General features: G+C 37.6%; 1 protein-coding gene across 1 annotated transcript in view; it reads left to right on the forward strand.

Moving 5' to 3' along the window:
* CSMD3 (CUB and Sushi multiple domains 3) overlaps window positions 1–17502 on the forward strand; it is a 1455553-nt gene that overhangs the window by 854045 nt on the left and 584006 nt on the right. Inside the window, exons 17-19 of the mRNA XM_089664334.1 lie at window positions 7270–7408; window positions 10904–11091; window positions 11723–11911. Coding sequence (XP_089520460.1) covers window positions 7270–7408; window positions 10904–11091; window positions 11723–11911 — 516 coding nt within the window. The remainder of the gene's footprint in view (window positions 1–7269; window positions 7409–10903; window positions 11092–11722; window positions 11912–17502) is intronic.

Here is a 17502-nt window from a genome sequence, read left to right on the forward strand (position 1 = left end):
ATATGAGGTATTCAGGAGAGGGGTGCATTCCTGTCCTCCCTTTCCTGGCAAGCCAGGTTGCATGCTTTGACAAGAGTTTGGTATGATATTTAGGGGAACCCCATGCTGTTTTTTTCCTTTTTTTTCAGTGGATTTCCTCCTTGACTTGCATACCAGACCCTCATCAAGGTTAAGGGTTTAATATGTATTTTTAATTGTACAGACGTGCCACTTCACAGGTTTTAATGATGCCCTTTAAGCACTAATAAAAGCATGCTCCCTGTAAAACAGGTTTTCTTTGAAACATAGACACAAAAGTAGAAAAAAAAGTAAGTATAACTATGGGCAAAAGAAAAATGAATCCTAGCCAAAACAAAACTACAATTCAGCAAACTATACCAATATATGGGCTAAACTGTGCCTTGATAAGTATTCATCTTTCATCAGTGCACATGTCAACAGTAAAGGGTCGCAAGGGCCAATTTGTGTTAAATTTACAGGAATGTCTGAGGGCTGCCTGAGCTCAAACTTCCCCTAGTATGACTCTTACCAAGCTCAGTAGAAACCATCTACATAGGATATGTCTCCTCTGAGATCTTTTTTTCTGCTCTCAGCAAGTGCAGGTGTACACTTCAAGAGTGCTTTCTACAGAGGGTAAGTAAATCCTTTGCAGTGGGGAGGAGCACAACTCCGATTTCTGTTCCAACTGTGCATAGCTTGAAACAAGTCTTTGTATACCTAACCTAAAGTATAGTGGACTAGTATTCAAAGTAATAATTTGTGAAGCCAGTGTCAATGTTAAGAAGCCTTAGAAATTCTACTACATTTTTGAATGAATATACTTGGAATTAAAATATTGTTTATTATAAAAAAATCCACATTTTTATTTTTAGCAAAATTTCTAAGACACTTACAGTACATTTCTATGGTATACTGTAAGAATCTATCTCATGGTTATCATAATTGTTCACCCAAAGCACTTCATTACTGTCAGATATAAAATTACTTTCCTAGAAATGCTGATGTCAGAAAATTAGAAAAATCAGAAAGGATGTAAAATAAATAAACTCAATGATATATGAAATTGTTTTACTTTTGCACAGAAGATTTGATTCCATGTTCTTTTTTTTATTTGGAAATAATATGACAAAGACAGTTGTTCATTTTTGATTCAACTGTATTTTGTGGTCTGCAACAATAATCATGATAATAGGGTCAATTTACCAAAGTGTAACACATGCAGTATTCTAATTACATTTTTTAGATATTTTGTATGTAAAAATGTAAAAAAAATAACGCATGTTAAAACAGTACTGCCTTATTGCTAGAGAACTAAGCTTTCACAAAGATTATTGTGACTTGTAGAGCACTATCGCTAGAACAAGATTTCAGATTTAGTTGTTAAAAATATACAGTTTTCCCCTTACTTTGTTCCTTTGTTGACCCTTTGTATAAAATTCCTATGTATGTGTGTATGTTCCAATGGCATCTGACATCACAGTTTTATTGCAATATTTAGAGCAGAATGTGCTATTGCACTGTGTGTGGGCATAGCTGCTTCTAATATACCTCAAAAATGCACAGGGAAGGATGACAATGCTGCAACTGATTTCAGTAAGAGTTGTCACTCTAAGAAAGGAACTCACTGTGGTTAGAACTTGCTGGTGTAATTTAATTAAAAGCACAATGTGTTAAAAAAGAATAACACTTTTTGACATTACAGAAATATGCGCAACAACATATTTGATTTATGTTTCTGGATTTAGGTACAATTAACCTATGGGGTTCTACAGCATGCTCTGAGTGAAACAGAAAATGGGGCATTTTGATTAGAAGAGGTTCATACATTACTGAATAACAAAACATGAAAAGTAAAGGCTTTAAAAAATGAAATAACTATTGAAAAATATTTATTGAAAAGAAAAAAGTACTATCCCACACTTTTGCAATATTTTGGTATCTGAATTGAATGTTTTGATGAGAATTTTGTCATTATTATTATACAGGGTGTATATAGCACCAATGGTGCCTGTTGTCATGTGATAAAGCAACTAATGCAGTAAATGAACTGACCATACTGAGATTTGTTAATAGTAACCAGTGCTATTCTGTTAGTCCTGGCTTAACAAAAATGGCCTTGGCTACTTTGCACAGTGACATTAGCACATGCATTGACAGCATCATCATGGTAATAATGGCAATGCCATTTATTTAAAATTCTTTACCCCATGCCTGGGATTACATAGCGACAACCTTTAGTGCAATTGGCCTTTTACCTAAGGTACTTGGTGGCATTCAGGCCCTTTACTCCAATCTGTCATGTTAATGGTCACCTTTCATATACCCTCCTTCTGCAAAATGGAATGAGACAGGGCAAACTCTTATCTCCCCTTGTATATGTCCTCTCTTGAGCCACTCCTGAATAGACTGCAGTCAAATCCTAACAACCATGGGATAGAAAGTCAAGGCACTACATGCAAAATAGCTGCCTTTGCAGATGATATGCTACTTTTCCTGACGAAACTCCACTTATGCCTGCTGAATTTACTTTGGGACTTGGATCAATTCAGACTTCTCTCCAATCTTAAAATTAATTACTCCAAATCACAGGCTCTGAACATCACTCTCTTGGAAGTGGAGCTGGATTGCTGCCAGGCTAATTTTCCATTCTCTTGCTGCTCTGATGTTGAGACATACCTGGGCATCCAAATACCCCTTCACTTCTCTGAGCTCTTCTGCTGTAATCATCATGCTATTTTAGAGGAAATGCATAGAGACATGCAAGCCTGGAACTCCCTTAATGTGTTGTGGTTTGAGGGGGCGGCACTAGTAAAAATGTCCCTTCTTCCTCGCATTTTATACATTATACAAACAGTTTTGATTCTGATCCATCCCTCTTTCTTTTCTACATATAAGAGAGAGTGCACTCCCTTTATCTGGTACCATAGACACCCAAGGATTAAATATGCTTATCTGACAAGACCAAAGAATAAGGGGGACATAGGTTTCCCAGACCTTTACAACTATTACATATATTATATATATATTACTATTACTACATCCTACAAGGATTGGGTTGCTCTTGAGCACTCTTTGTTCTTACTATCATTTCACCTTTTGCCATGGTTGCACCCAACCCAGATCCCCTCTAAGGCCAAAGAGTACCTACCTATTGGCCTGTCTCTTCACATTTTCTATCAAACCTTCCTTCCAGTCAGAGGGATGTCTCATGACAGCCCTGGAACCTCTTACACTTCAATCCCTCCTTTCCACCTGGCATGTCTGCTTCCCTCCTTTGTTTGGGATGGCTGCACAAAGATGTTCTAGCCATGCACTTTTTCAGGGGAGTACTCTCCTATTTAGGGATGCTTTAAATGCTAAATTGACCCCATTTGAGCTTCCACAACTGTCCTATCACTAAATTCACTGAACCAATGATATCTCTGGAAACTCGTACTCACAAACGACCTCAATGCCACGTTGTATCTACATTATACACATCTCTCCAAGACACATCCTCAGCATTCTCAACTTCTGCTTGTACGACATGCATGAGAGACTTGGACCTATCTTTTTCTGATGAAGATCAGGGGACCACTTGCACATATATCCTCCAAGGGTTCACACAGAATGTGGCTGTACAGGAAAATTAGTATAAAGTTCTATCTGGATGGTATCATACCCCCTCTTTGCTACATACATTTTATCCCTCAGTTTTTTGTATCTGTTGGCGATGCGGAGAGGCCATGAGGTCAATGCTCCATATATGGTGGACATGCACCCGCTTACAGCCATTCTGGACTCGGGTCCATAACATTTTTAACAGAGTTACATCATTTATATTGGACTTTTCCCCATGCAATACCTGCTTCACTACTCTTCACTATCTATAAGAGAATATAATAAATCCCTGGCAATGAGCATTGTTAATGCTGCTAAACAATGTATACCTTGTAATTGATGAACTGTCAATATTCCCACAATGAGGGAATGGTTCCACAGAATCAATAACATGGAGGAGATGGAGGTATTGATTCACATTACTCAAGATAGGATGACTAGCTTTAATGTCACTTGGGCCTGTTGGGGGGATTTCAAGATATCTGCTGAATACAGATTATATTTGTAAATTATTTCTATGTAGATGCCCTTGTCACAAGTAAAAAAATATATGTACTGCTCCCTAGGTTTGCCAGATTTTTGTAACAGAACTTGGTGGAACTCGTCCCTTGCCCCTCCCAAAATTTTGGGGGATGGGCAATGGGAGTAGTCAATGGACGACTCCTGTGATTTGGTTCTGGATCACCTTTTGGGGTTTTTTTCTTATCCCTTCTTTTCCCTACCTCCCCTCCTTTTGACCTTTCTTGTCTTTACTTCTTCTCTTTTGTCATTTTAAACTTTCATCTGAGGAACCGGAACATGTTTTTAAGGGAACTGGGCTGTTTTCTTTATATTGTATACGCACCATTTTTTCAATAAAATGTTTGTTAAACAAAAAAAAATTCTTTACCCCATACAAAAGTCTCTTGCCCACTGAAAACTGAATAAAAGTGAAAGAGGACAGAAAGTAATAGTGAAATCCAAATACTACATCTAAGGGCTAATAGCAAAGAGTTGTAAAACCAAAAATCTTTTCTTTTTTTTTCTTTTTTTTTACAAATCTTGATTTGCCCGAATATGGATGCTAATTTGGCTGATCTGTGGCATATTATGCAATTTATAACCCAAACCAATGAGTCCCTTGCATAGAACATATGACAAGAGAATGCATTCAAATTCAGCATCACTATTAAAAGCTTCCTGGATCTGACTGTAATACAAAAACTCTCAGGTTTAACAACATTTAATGGACATTTGCTTTTTAACCAATTGACTCTTCATGCCAATTCTGACATGTCTCTACTACATGTAAAAAGCTGATTTTTTTTTTTTTTTAGTAGAAAATGATTAAGAACAACATCCCTTGTGATAGCATGGCCTTTGACAGGTCCTCTTTTTGGAGAGATCTCAGTTTTATTAAACACCATATCTCTTCTCTGGCCTCCAAAGCATCTGATCAAACCAAGATTGGAATTACCAAATGCTGTACAAGCTGGTAACGGCTTGTAAATAAACAACCCAAATCCAGAAGTGACAAAATCCTCTTCTCTTTTGGTTTCTGACATCATAGAAGAGGGGAAGGTGTCTCTGTTCCTTCCACTCTTCACAGGGAATGTGACCTGACTGGTTGCACCGATACTGGGCTCTCTAATGGGATGAGAGAGAGCCCGGTAAAGGGGGCTGTATAGCCACTTGGATCACTTTTACCCTGTAGAGAACTGCCAGCAAAAAATAATAATACCAGGATCATGACTGTAGCTGCAGCCTGGTATAACCACTTCAACCCAAGGCCATATATATATATATATATATATATATATATATATATATATATACTGTATATGGCCTATGGGTGGTGGTTAAAGTGTAAACCTTAGCAATGAACCTCTCTTTTTGTCTGTGAAATATACCATTAAATGTATGTCATTATATATGTTCAATAAGTGCAAAAAAGAAACCTGTTGGTCTTCCTAAAATCCAGTGAGCGTCTAATATCCTTTGGTGAGTTGACAATGTTGCCCTTAAATCTCAAACAGAGGAGATGAAAAGAGGAGTCCTAACAAACTTCCTGTTCTAGGGTGGCTCCTCCATAGATACAATACAGTGAGTGAGCATTGTTGCCCTAGGACAGAAAGTGTGATACTTGCAGGATCACCAAGTGAAAATGGAAAACAAAATACAATAAAATGTTTTCTAAAGCAGCCACCACATCTAATGGCTGGTAAGCGGTAGTATATTAACATGTTGTGCTTAAAGGTAAAATACACTTTGACAATGCTTGTTGCTTACAGTTGCGTTGTATTGTAGGGCATCAGATTATAGTTTTCAAAAAGAGTTTTTGTCATTGGTGAACTGTCAATATTCTCACGAAGTTCTCCCAAGATTTAAAGCAAAGAAAATATATGGGGCAGTAACAAAATATAATAAAAGATCATAGATATAAAATTTAGAATTCTTGGTGTTTTGCAGGAATAGGCTTATATTTCATGTGTGAAGGTAGAAGCTTATAACTTTTGTGATTGAGTACATTTCTGACTCCGGAAATATGTCATGCTCCCTATAAAAGTAGCACAATGACAGAAGATTTTTGCACATCATTAAATCATTCTTGCCCAAACTTAACTTTTCAGATATATGTGGCAGGTATTAAATGGTGTTCATTTCAAAGAGAGACTGTGTTACATTTCAATCTAAACTTAAGAAAATGACTCTTAGATATCACAAAAATGAAATCTATAAGCCTTTCTTATACAGTTAAATTTCCAGCATGCTGAAAACTTGCAAATGTGGAGAAAAAGTTATAACTCTAAAGAACAGGCATTGCAAAAGAGTAAGAAAAGGGTGGGGGTGGTTATAACAGAGGGCAACAACTGTAGATTGGTCTATGTCTTTGTGTCATCTCTGTCCAATGAGTAGGGACCAAGGTAACTTCTAAGATTAAAATATCTATCTGTGTAAAATGAATAAAAAACAACTATACAGTACATCTTTGCAAAGCATGAACATTTGTCCATTTTTTGTCTTAAAATTCTGCAAATACAAAAAATTGATCAAAGAAATCCAGTGAGATGAGAGAGACATCAGACAAAAAAGGGAACAGAAAACAGATATTATGCCCCCACACTATACACCACGAAAAATAAATAAATAAATACATAGTTTCTTTTTTAACAAACCCGTGATGTATTTTTTTCTGATCTGCAATTTAGGAGTTTTAGAAAGTTTCAATACAGTTTTCAATACAGTTATAAAAACTATCAAGATAGTCTATACAAAGTGCCAACACACTGATGATGTCCATCCTCCAAGTAGTTTATTCAAGTCATACAAATTGGCAGTTCCCACCTGTAGTCATGTCTCTCTAACACATTTCACCCAGATTGGGTTTAATTGTAAGGCTCTATGGTTAAGCCCTATCCTGGTGAAATGTGATAGAGGGGCATGGCTACAGGTGGGGTCTGTAAATTTGTGTGACTTGAAAAAACTACTTGAAGGATTGGCATCATCAGTGTGCAGTCACTTTGCATGAACATGTGATGTGCTGGAGTGAGGATGGCCTCCCATGGCCAGCACCTTTTACACCTTGGGGTGGAGGGGATAAATAGTGATTTGAGCAGTGCTCACCTGGGATATTCTGTAACAAACTATTAAGATAGTCACTAATATGAAATATATGTTTTTCCCTGGCAGCTCCCTGTGGTGGTCACTTTTCATCTCCCAGTGGAGTCATTCTTTCTCCGGGATGGCCTGGATATTATAAAGACTCATTGAACTGTGAATGGGTGATTGAAGCAGAACCTGGACGCTCCATTAAAATCACATTTGAAAGGTTTGATTTTCTTTACATTTCTACGTAAATATTGCAGAAATACTCTTTCATATACTCATATACTCATTTTTTTCACCTATTACGGACTTCCAATGCCTTGTTCTGCTTTGCATCTTTGTGTGGTTGCAGCCATCTAAGTAGAGAATCATAGTGATGCTTACTCATGTCATAATCGCCCGTCTCATGACTGATCATCTCATGACTAGTGGGATAAGGACCAAGAAAAAGAAGGAATGGTGTGGCAAGCACAGATACACAGAAATAATAAGTCATACGCAGAGAGGGCATTGTCTTTAGTAACAGCTTCTATTCCAGAAAGAAGAACACTGATCAGAACAATAGTGGCATTGCCAAACCTCACTCCAAATCTAATAAGACTTGCATGCAGGGGCAGTTTTCCTGATTTCACATTGCAAATGTACAGCTATTAAGCTACATAACAGGAGTGACTAGGTATGGGTTTTTTTACTGAACACAAACACAAGTTACTACCCATATACTGTATTGGTAAAATACTGCACATAAAAGATTAGATTGCATCCAGTAAATAGATACCCAATATGTTATTCATTGGCAATGTTTTAAAAAGCCCTTACAGGTTAAAGTTAAAGCGATATTCAAGGTTCTTTAAAAAAAAGAAGTCATATTTACCTGCTATGTGCAATAGGTTTGCACAAAGCAGCCCCTCTTTTTCTAAGATTCCCCTGCCAGTGATCCTGCCACCTCCACCTTGACCAAGCCACTTGCTATGGGGGCACTGGTGCATGATCACTTCCAAGCCCTGATTTATGTATCCAAATGACACATAGAGATGTGACTCAGCCCCACCCATGTTCCTCATGTCTGTGAGTGACAGCAGTGGAAGGCAATTACTCCCTCTGCTGTGTCTCAGCCAATGAGGTGAGAGAGACCTAGGACAATTGAGGCTCCTGTGTAGATTGCTGTATTTAGAGGGGGCTCAGGTGAATATTTTGGGGGCTGTGGGGAGAAGCACACAGAATGTTTTATACCTTCATGCATAGAATGTATGAAGGCAAAAAACCTTCACCCTTTACAACCACTTCAACTGTATGCATGATGATCTATTAAATGTGTAGCACAATTGCCACACTTGATTCATGTATTTACAGGGGCTAGGGGAGCTTTAAAAAATGTTTTTTTTTTAATTTTTTAATTTGTCACTTTCATTCTTAAAACTGTATTGCTATCACATGAAGACCAATAGCCCCTTATGTGATAGCATTTGAAGAAACAGGTTCTCTTTAAAGAGACATCAAGGGGTTTATTTACTAAAGCTGGAGAGTCCAAAATCAGACTCCCTTCTGCATAGAAACCAATCAGCTTCTAACCTCAGCTTGTTCAATGAAGCTTTGGCAATGAAACCTGGAAGCTGATTGGTTTCTATGCAGAAGTGAGTCTGATTTTGGACTCTCCAGCTTTAGTAAATAAACCCCCAAGTGTCTAAAAGACCCCAGATGTCTAATTTACACTCCACTGAAACTAATAGAGCACACATCATGTTACATCATCTGGCAATACTGATATAGTTAAAAAAGTGATATTAAAAGAGTGCCCACTGAATTTTGATTAAGTGACAATTGGCTTAGTGACACCCTCTAGAACATCCAGTGAAAGTTTCTTCAAGGTGACAGCTCTCAATACTCTTTTGAACCTTTGTATGAGTGCCTAGAATCATTCATTGGAGCCAGTAACTCTGACACATCAGATCAGACTGCACTGAAGTGAATTAGGTTTTACTCAGGAACCAAAACCCAGAACTTTGCAAGTATATTTCCCTTTTAATCATATTTATTTTGATGTTGATAGTGTTTTTTTTTCTGCAACAGTTTTTCTTTTCTTTCATTTAAGTGATATTTAAAAATCATTAAAGGAGAAGTATGGCCAAAGCTTTTTGGCTGTACTTCTCCTGTGGATCACAGGAGTGCAGATCATTCTGCACTCCTGTGACCCATTTTGAGCTGACAGCCGACTGAAGTCTGCTTTTGGCTGATGTTACTCAGCCTGTCCAGGCTGGTAAAGATCCTGACTTTAAAGTTGGGATCCACCCCAGAGTCTGGAGCAGCACAAATCTCAGTCTCTCAGCAAATCACTGAGAGCCTGAGCCAGCTCCCTCCCCCTGCACAGCTCAGTGCTCCAGTGAGTGTTGGGGGGCAGGGCAGACAGCGCGGCTGTGAGAACTCAGCGATCAGTGGTCATGTGATCGCTGAGTTCTCACCCTTAGAGCTGGTGGGGGACCAATGCTGCATCCACCTAGGTAAGTATAAATAGGGGGGGGAGCCCTACTTCTCTTTTAAGATAATTCTCTAAATGCTCTGAACAAGAAATGAAAGAATCCTTGCCTCTTTGAAGAAAGCTGCAATATTTTAAACTTTGTTAATTTCCTGCCTGGCATGACAGTGGGGGTCACAGACATTTCGTAAAGATTTTGTTTTACTGTTTCACTGATCACCATACTTGCACACTGATACAACAGCAACATGTGCCCTATAAAGTATCTGTATGTATCATTTGCAGCTATACTACCATCCTCTTCTCTCCCCCTGCCCAATCACAGAACCAATCAGTTGAGAAGAAGGGCTGGCAGAACAGCTGCTGTGTAGGAGAGCCATATCTCTAAGCAACAATGGAAACTACCCCAATTTCGACATAGCTTTTACAATAAGGCGTACAATGGAAGGTTTTTTGTAAGCAAAATGTGCTTCCTGGCACATTTACCAGCTAGCCAACAAAAAAACAACAAACTACACCATCTAACAATTTTGTTAAAAACAGAGGTTTTAATTGCACAGCATTTGAAAATATATGTGGAAGGCCCCTCTGTAAAGTGCGATCTTAGCTTTAACCTATGAGAGTCTGCCAAGCTATACTGAAGAGCAGAGCCTCAGTTATTATAATCAGACTGTGGAAGGTTATCATCCAAGTATTGATAAGCATGCATGGGTATTTAAGATATTTTCATTTACCAATTTATGATATTTCAATTTACAGAATATGTTCCACAGTCCTATATTAGCCATTCTGCTGTCTTCTTTTTTGAACATTTGTCCTTCTATGAGCAGCAGATGTCTATGAATGTTTATGGACATTTCCATGTTTGCTTGCACACGCAGATGTGGCACTTTTTGCTGAAGGCAGATTTTCTCAGCAGCAACATTTGGGTGGCATCACTGGGTCATTTTGCATTCATGCCCTCTCCACGGAACTCTAGAGTTCTTGGAGCAGAGTGCACCACATATAGCACAAATGGTAAGCTGCTTGATGGCCTGAAAATAATATTTATCCATGCAATGTTTTCCATCTGTAGATGTCTACTTAAGCACTCAAAACAGCTGCAGAAATGCAAATGTTGACAAAAAAAAAAAATGCATTGTTGCATTCCAAATAGTTTCTGCTTTGGGAATGAAGCATGGAGTTGAATTAAATTAGTGATTGAGTTCATAAGTAATTAAATTGCATTTATCTTTTTTTCTTCAGATTTCAAACAGAACTTAATTATGATGTTCTGGAAGTACACGATGGGCCAAATTTATTATCACCACTTTTGGGTTCATATAATGGCACACAAGTCCCACAATTCTTATTCAGCAGCATAAACTACCTCTACTTGCTCTTTACAACAGACAACAGCAGATCCAATAATGGTTTCAAGATTCATTATGAAAGTAAGTAGAATGCACATTAGTATACTGACCAGTAATTGGCTAGATGCTGATTTTTGAATACAGATGAGGGTGAACTCAGTTTAAATAACAATGGTGCCACACATTCTACAATTCTACAATGGCCAATCAAACGTGTAATGAGCCAAAAGAAAAATAATTTATTAAAATGTGCTAATTACAAGATCTATTTTATGTAAAATTAAAGACTTTGTCCAACTGTGTAAGCTAGAAAAGGATATCATGAAATCAAATGAATATAAGGACACCCCATAATCCCAGTACTTTTATTCATTGGTAAATAGCACATAGGTAAGTGTCTCAAGTTACTTGTAAGGTTTCTACTCTGACTAAAGACACATAAGATCAATCAACAAATATGTGCTCACTTAAAATCGCTAATCAGGTGGAAGAAGGCTATTTTGTTGCACTTGTCTTAACCCCATGGGCTGTAAAATTCATTGATTAAGCTTCAACAGTAAGCAAAGAGAGGCAAATGATTAGAGTAAACTGAGGGGAAAAAAGCATTTTTGCATTTCTGCTGAGCCTATGTGTTTTTTTCTTTGGTAAAAATATGTATTTTTCTTAATATTTTCTTTAATATGATTAACAGTTAATTGGTTTTGTGATGTAGGTGTAACAGTTGATACTCACTCGTGCTTGGATCCAGGGATACCAGTGCATGGTCATCGTTATGGCTATGATTTCTCTATTGGATCTACTGTTTCCTTTGGCTGTCAGCCTGGTTATACACTCAGCCATGAAGAACCTTTGCTATGTGAAAAAAATCATTGGTGGAGCCATCCTTTACCAACCTGTGATGGTAAGATATTTAAGTATGCATTTTAAATGCAGTCATTATTTTATTATAACATGCTAATAAAACGGGCATGCAAATATAACCTTTTTTTATTTTCATCTGTTTATTTTTGAGAGATGTTATCAAGGGCACAGTCAGTTAAAATTGTCCATTATTTACTTTATCATCTTCCAAACATTATAATGGTTTGGCCTTTTTATGCATATAGATATTCTAAACGGTTTTCCTAATCCCTGTGAATGATTATGATTCTAAAAGTTGGATGAAGACTCATGGGATGAACTCATGTCTGCTATATACAGCTTTGCTCACTTGTGTTTTTATTAGTGGTTTTCATTTTGAAATGAATTAGACTATATAAAATTGGTCTATAATGGTTATAAAAATCTTAAGATTTTAAAGGAAAAGTTTACCTTTTGGAATATGTTACATGTTTCCCCCATATTTAGGGTAGAACATGTAACATGTTCTAGCTCCCGCCCCCAGTTACCCCAATCTCCCCTCTTTGCGACAATGGGTGAGGGACAGGGGTGGACTGACAACTCATGGGGCCCCTGAGCAATAGGAGATCATGGGGCCCCTGTGTCCTTGCCCAAACTCAAAAAAGCCTATGAAAAGGTACCATAGGCATCTCATGGGGCCCCCCTACTGACCCCAGACAGTGCCCCAGTTTCCAAATGGTCAGTCCACCCCTGTTGAGGGATCTTCTCCATGCAGTCATTGTCACTTTTGGAAAAGAGCACGGCCACACAGCTGCATCATTCATTCAGTTTCCTGTGAATTAATGAACCACAAGTACTATCAGCCACCACGGCTGATGGCTTGTAGTTCTGAATGAACTGCAAGGGTGCTGGTGAGACTATAAAGGTGCAGGCAGAAAGCTGCAGGGATTGTCGAAAGAAGCTGATAATAGGTGCAATTCTTTCTAGGCACCTGCAGGAAAAAATAATGAATGCATGTTTTTTCTGCAAAAATATGTGCATATATTATTTTTTCTGGAAATGTGAACTTATCTTTTAGGCCTTTCCCTTTAGCAGGTTGGTTGTTGATGAACTACAAAAAAAAAAAATTTAGCCCCCTCCATATTAGTCCTTTACATCGTCTATGAAACTGCACCCTTTTCCCAATTCTCCTAATACTACATGTGAAATCTAAATGTTAGGGATCCGGGTATGACCAGAAATGTGTGGACTGACACAGGGAAACACAGGCTCCAGGTATAGTATAAACAATACAATTTATTAAAGACTAAACAGTACATAAACGCAGTGCAAGACTAAACATAAACACAGCGCAACCAAACCTCCAACAGATAACAATAAGAACAATACTAAGCGTAGTCGGGCAGGCCGGGTCGGTAGCAAACAGGCAGGCAAGGTACAAGGAGCAGGAGGAAGCGTAGTCAGGAATAGCCGAGGTCAGGACAGGCAGAGTTTATGCAGAGTCAGGATTAAAGCAGAATCAGGATCAGGCCGGAAGCAGAGAGGATGCAGGTACAGGGGCTCATGGGAAACATACACCAAGGCCCTGATCACAGGCCTGGCCATTCCTTAAATACACCTGCTGTAATCAGCCTCAGGTGATGGCTCATTGCAGGAGTGAGCCTCTGGTTGCTGAGAGCACCCGCTGGCCAGCCCTGGTACTGCAGCCCACAAGGCAGGTGAGTCCCACCACCACTGGCAAGTCCATTGCTGCCACTAAAAATGAACACTGAACACCGACCAACTATGATCTCTACTTATTGGTAATAGTGGCCTTTCAGTAGGCAAGTCTTTTTATTAACTATGAGATCAGCTTTAAGGTCATGAGTGCAAAATTGTGGATACTCTATTTTCTGTGTTGGACTATTTTGAATATTTCTTAAGCATAATTTTCATTATTTCACCTCTAAAATGACTGAACTGTAACACTTGTTCACTGCAAGCCAATAATGCATAAAATAGAATAAAATAAAGTCAAGAATGTTGTGTGTTATTGCTTACCATTTGATAAATCCTTAAGGTCAAGGACTTATGCCAGGCTTACAGAGTAGCTTTCATCATGAACTCCTCTTCATTGTGATACTGACGTTAAGTCTTATAGCATTAACTTAACTTTCAGTGACATGAATTTCTTTTGACACATGTTAGGCAGAATGGCAGAAAAATATGCATGTCAATCTAATTTAATCGTATACACAGTAGCTTTGAAAAGTGACGATGGGCCAGAGGGCCTCTTATGATTAAACTCAATTAAAATATTAAAAACACATGTTGCACAAACATGAAGGTCATAACAAATATTATGTATCTGATGGCATCAAAAGACGGAAGGTAGTATGGTTGTAGAATGTAAACTCCACTTTTTAGAGGTGTGCAATGCAACTGGAGTGTATAATAATATTACATTGATTTCATTTTTTTTCCTTTTTTACTTTAGTATTTATCAGAAGCACTTTTGATTAGTGGGGTGTTTAACTTCTAATACTAATCATAATAATTAAAGCAAACTTGTCATGGGAGAAATACAGGAATGTACTTTTCTCAGACTTTGATAAGCTATATAGTTCCAAGTTTATGATTTAAGTACTGAAGCCAGTGAGGTTGAATTACTAAAGGAGTAAAGACTGCAAATAAAATGTTCATTGAGCATAGTTAATAAGGAGATGTGGTGTCCCTTTTGGATACCCAATCACATCCAAAGGAAAAAAAACTAACTCTGTGATTATTGATTGATATTCTTTGATTGCAAAGTGTACTTGTATTCCGGCTAAAAGTATTTACATACTCTTGACAAGCACAGTCTTAAATACATACATACATAAATAAATGCCCTTACTGGTGTTGGCAGCTAAAGCATTGTGGAGAAATTTATATTAAAATGTAACAGCAGAAGGAAACTTGAGTGTCTCTGTTGTGATCTTTAGGGATGAATTATTCTACAGTACTTGTGACTACAGAAGTCAGTGAAGGCTTGTGCTAAAGCTCTTTTGCTGCTTATTAAAAACATGTAAATGCTTTAATGTAAATAGCCTGCGTACAAGTGCACTTTAAACAATTGTGGACATTGGATGTTCTATACATGCACAAAAAATGGAACTGAAGTATATGGGATGTGTGTGTGGAATGTCCTGCCTTTCTCTCCTGCTGCCTCATCCTTCCTCCCAGCATTTTCCAGCAAATGTCATTTTAACAACTTGGAGTTGCAGTGTTATACAACAGCTATTGTTGTCACTGATGTCAAACAAAGGACCTTCTGACACAAGTTGTTTTCTTTTTACATTTTTTTCCCTATTTAATTTAACGGGGAGATTTACTAAAACTGGAACATGCCAAATCTCGGTGCAGCTCTGCAGAGAAATCAGCTTACAGGTATTAATATCAAAGATTAACTAAACAAGCTGAAGGTAGAAGCTGATGGATACTATGCACAGGTGCATCAGATTATGAGCGTTCCAGTTTTAGTGAATCTTCCCCATAGTGCATCCTAATCAGCCCTAATAAACTCCCTTTCCCCTTCTATTCTTAGCTATTACTTTTCTGCTAACGTTATTGCTGTTTATTTCTATTTTTCAAACTGGTAATATTTTGGTTTTATTCATTTTGATCATTTTTTTGTTTTAGTGTTGCTTAAAAAAATACAAATGAAAAAAAAAAGCTGTATTTTGATTTGTAAACAAAGCAAACTACTGATCCCCCAATTGGACTTTGTAGGCACAGACACAGGCACAGACACAGGAGAGTATAATAGAGATAAGGGTAGCACAGTGGCTACATGGTTAGCACTTCCACCTGGCAGTACTAGGGTCGTTGGTTCAAGTCCCAACTATGGCACCACCTGCCTGGAGTTTGCATGTTCTCCCTGTGCCTGCATTGGTTTCCTCTGGGTACTCTGATTTACTCCCACACTCCAAAGACATGCTGGTAGGTTAATTGGATCCTGTCTAAATTGGTCCTAGTATGTGTATGTATGAATGTAAGTTAGGGACCTTAGATTGTATGAGGGTTAGGGACTGATGTGAATGTACAATCTATATGTAAAGCGATGCATAAATTGGCAGCACTATATAAGTACCTGAAATAAATAAATAAGGTTCAGATTCATTGCTACTTTGATTTCAAGGTGAATCCTGCAAACATTTTGCAGGTTTGCTACCAAAAATAACAACATTTATGGCAATGCATAATCTTCTCCCTTGTCAGCTGAGTCACAAGAACCAATAATCTGACGTAGTGCCCAACCCAGCCCCTTTCTATAGTGGTCTCATGGCAGCCACAATGTCAGTGTGTGTCAGAGATGTTAGGGTAGTTGACGACTTTGTGTAGAGTGAGATGCTGTTTTTTTTTCTATTTTTGGTATTGGTACATGTCCCCTGTGCTAGTGCCCAGCTTATCATGTTTTTTATTTGACAATAGGTTGCTTATTACCCTACAAAATGGCTATAACAAGATCCCCCCTCCCCCCAATATACTTCATTGGGGTTCACTGTACACTTTGGAACTTTGAACTCTGAACAAGATTTGTGAAAATTTTGCAGACCAAATGCAGGCAGATTCACCCATCCTTAGTGCCTAGCACATTCACATGGATAGGATAGGACATGAGCAATTCAATACAAAAAAAAGTCGGTCTTTCAATGTGTTGCTTTGAAAACATGCTATAGATGTTCCCTATGACAGAAACAAATCTTAATTTTTCTGAGTTCAGATCCACTTTAATAAGAAAATATTTGTTGTAGACTGGCAAAGGGATAATTTTTTTTTTAAACATCTATCATAAATGCCAGTAGACCAGAAATGGGTTTGGCACTTGTACATTTATTTTCAGATACCATATAAGTGCATAATTTAATGCATTGATTTATTTTATATTTCCCTTGTCGTTTCCTTTGATTTACCTTTGTTCATAACTGATGAGCTGCTTTCAGTGTCCTACTTCAATGACTGATAAGTTAATCATGCTGCTTTTTACAGTATATGGGCACAGTTCCACCACCTAAACTGGTTCCTTTTTACCAGTGCCAATGAAATATAGTAGTCATGTAGGAATAGTTTCACACTGAGTCTGTTATTGAAACCCCTGATCAAGATCTGATTTAAAGTAGCCAAGTTTTTTTCTTTAATAAGGACAAAGAAAAATAAAAGTTACAAGAAAGTCCTTGAAAAGTTTATATTTTAAATAAACCATGATAAATGGTAATGTCTTTCTTGCAGCAGCTCCTGTATGCTATTCAGATTTATTTTTCTCTGAAAAAAACATACCTACTGCCTAGACTCTTCTTTGATTGATCAGAGGATTTATAAAGATTGTAAAGTTTGCACTGCAGTATGATTGGAAGAATAGTCCTAATGGGTAAACAGAATCTGCTAAAAATTCACAGGGCCATTTCATTTCCAAACTTCTATTAGAATTGATTTTTCTTTACAGGGATAGCATTATAAACAGGTTTGGTTAAGTTTCTGCTGTCTTTTAAATGGACAGTATGTTCTAAAAAAGAAAACTGTTGACTACTTTTATAGGTTTCATACTGGCTAAATACACAATTTTAGTGTCTGATTTTTATCTTACATATCTTACTTTGTGCATAATTACAGAAGTAATTAGGGAACGAGCAG

This window comes from Staurois parvus, unplaced genomic scaffold (genome assembly GCF_062004578.1).
Source record: "Staurois parvus isolate SC_StPar_1 unplaced genomic scaffold, SC_StPar_1.0 ptg000047l, whole genome shotgun sequence".
Lineage (NCBI taxonomy): Eukaryota > Metazoa > Chordata > Amphibia > Anura > Ranidae > Staurois > Staurois parvus.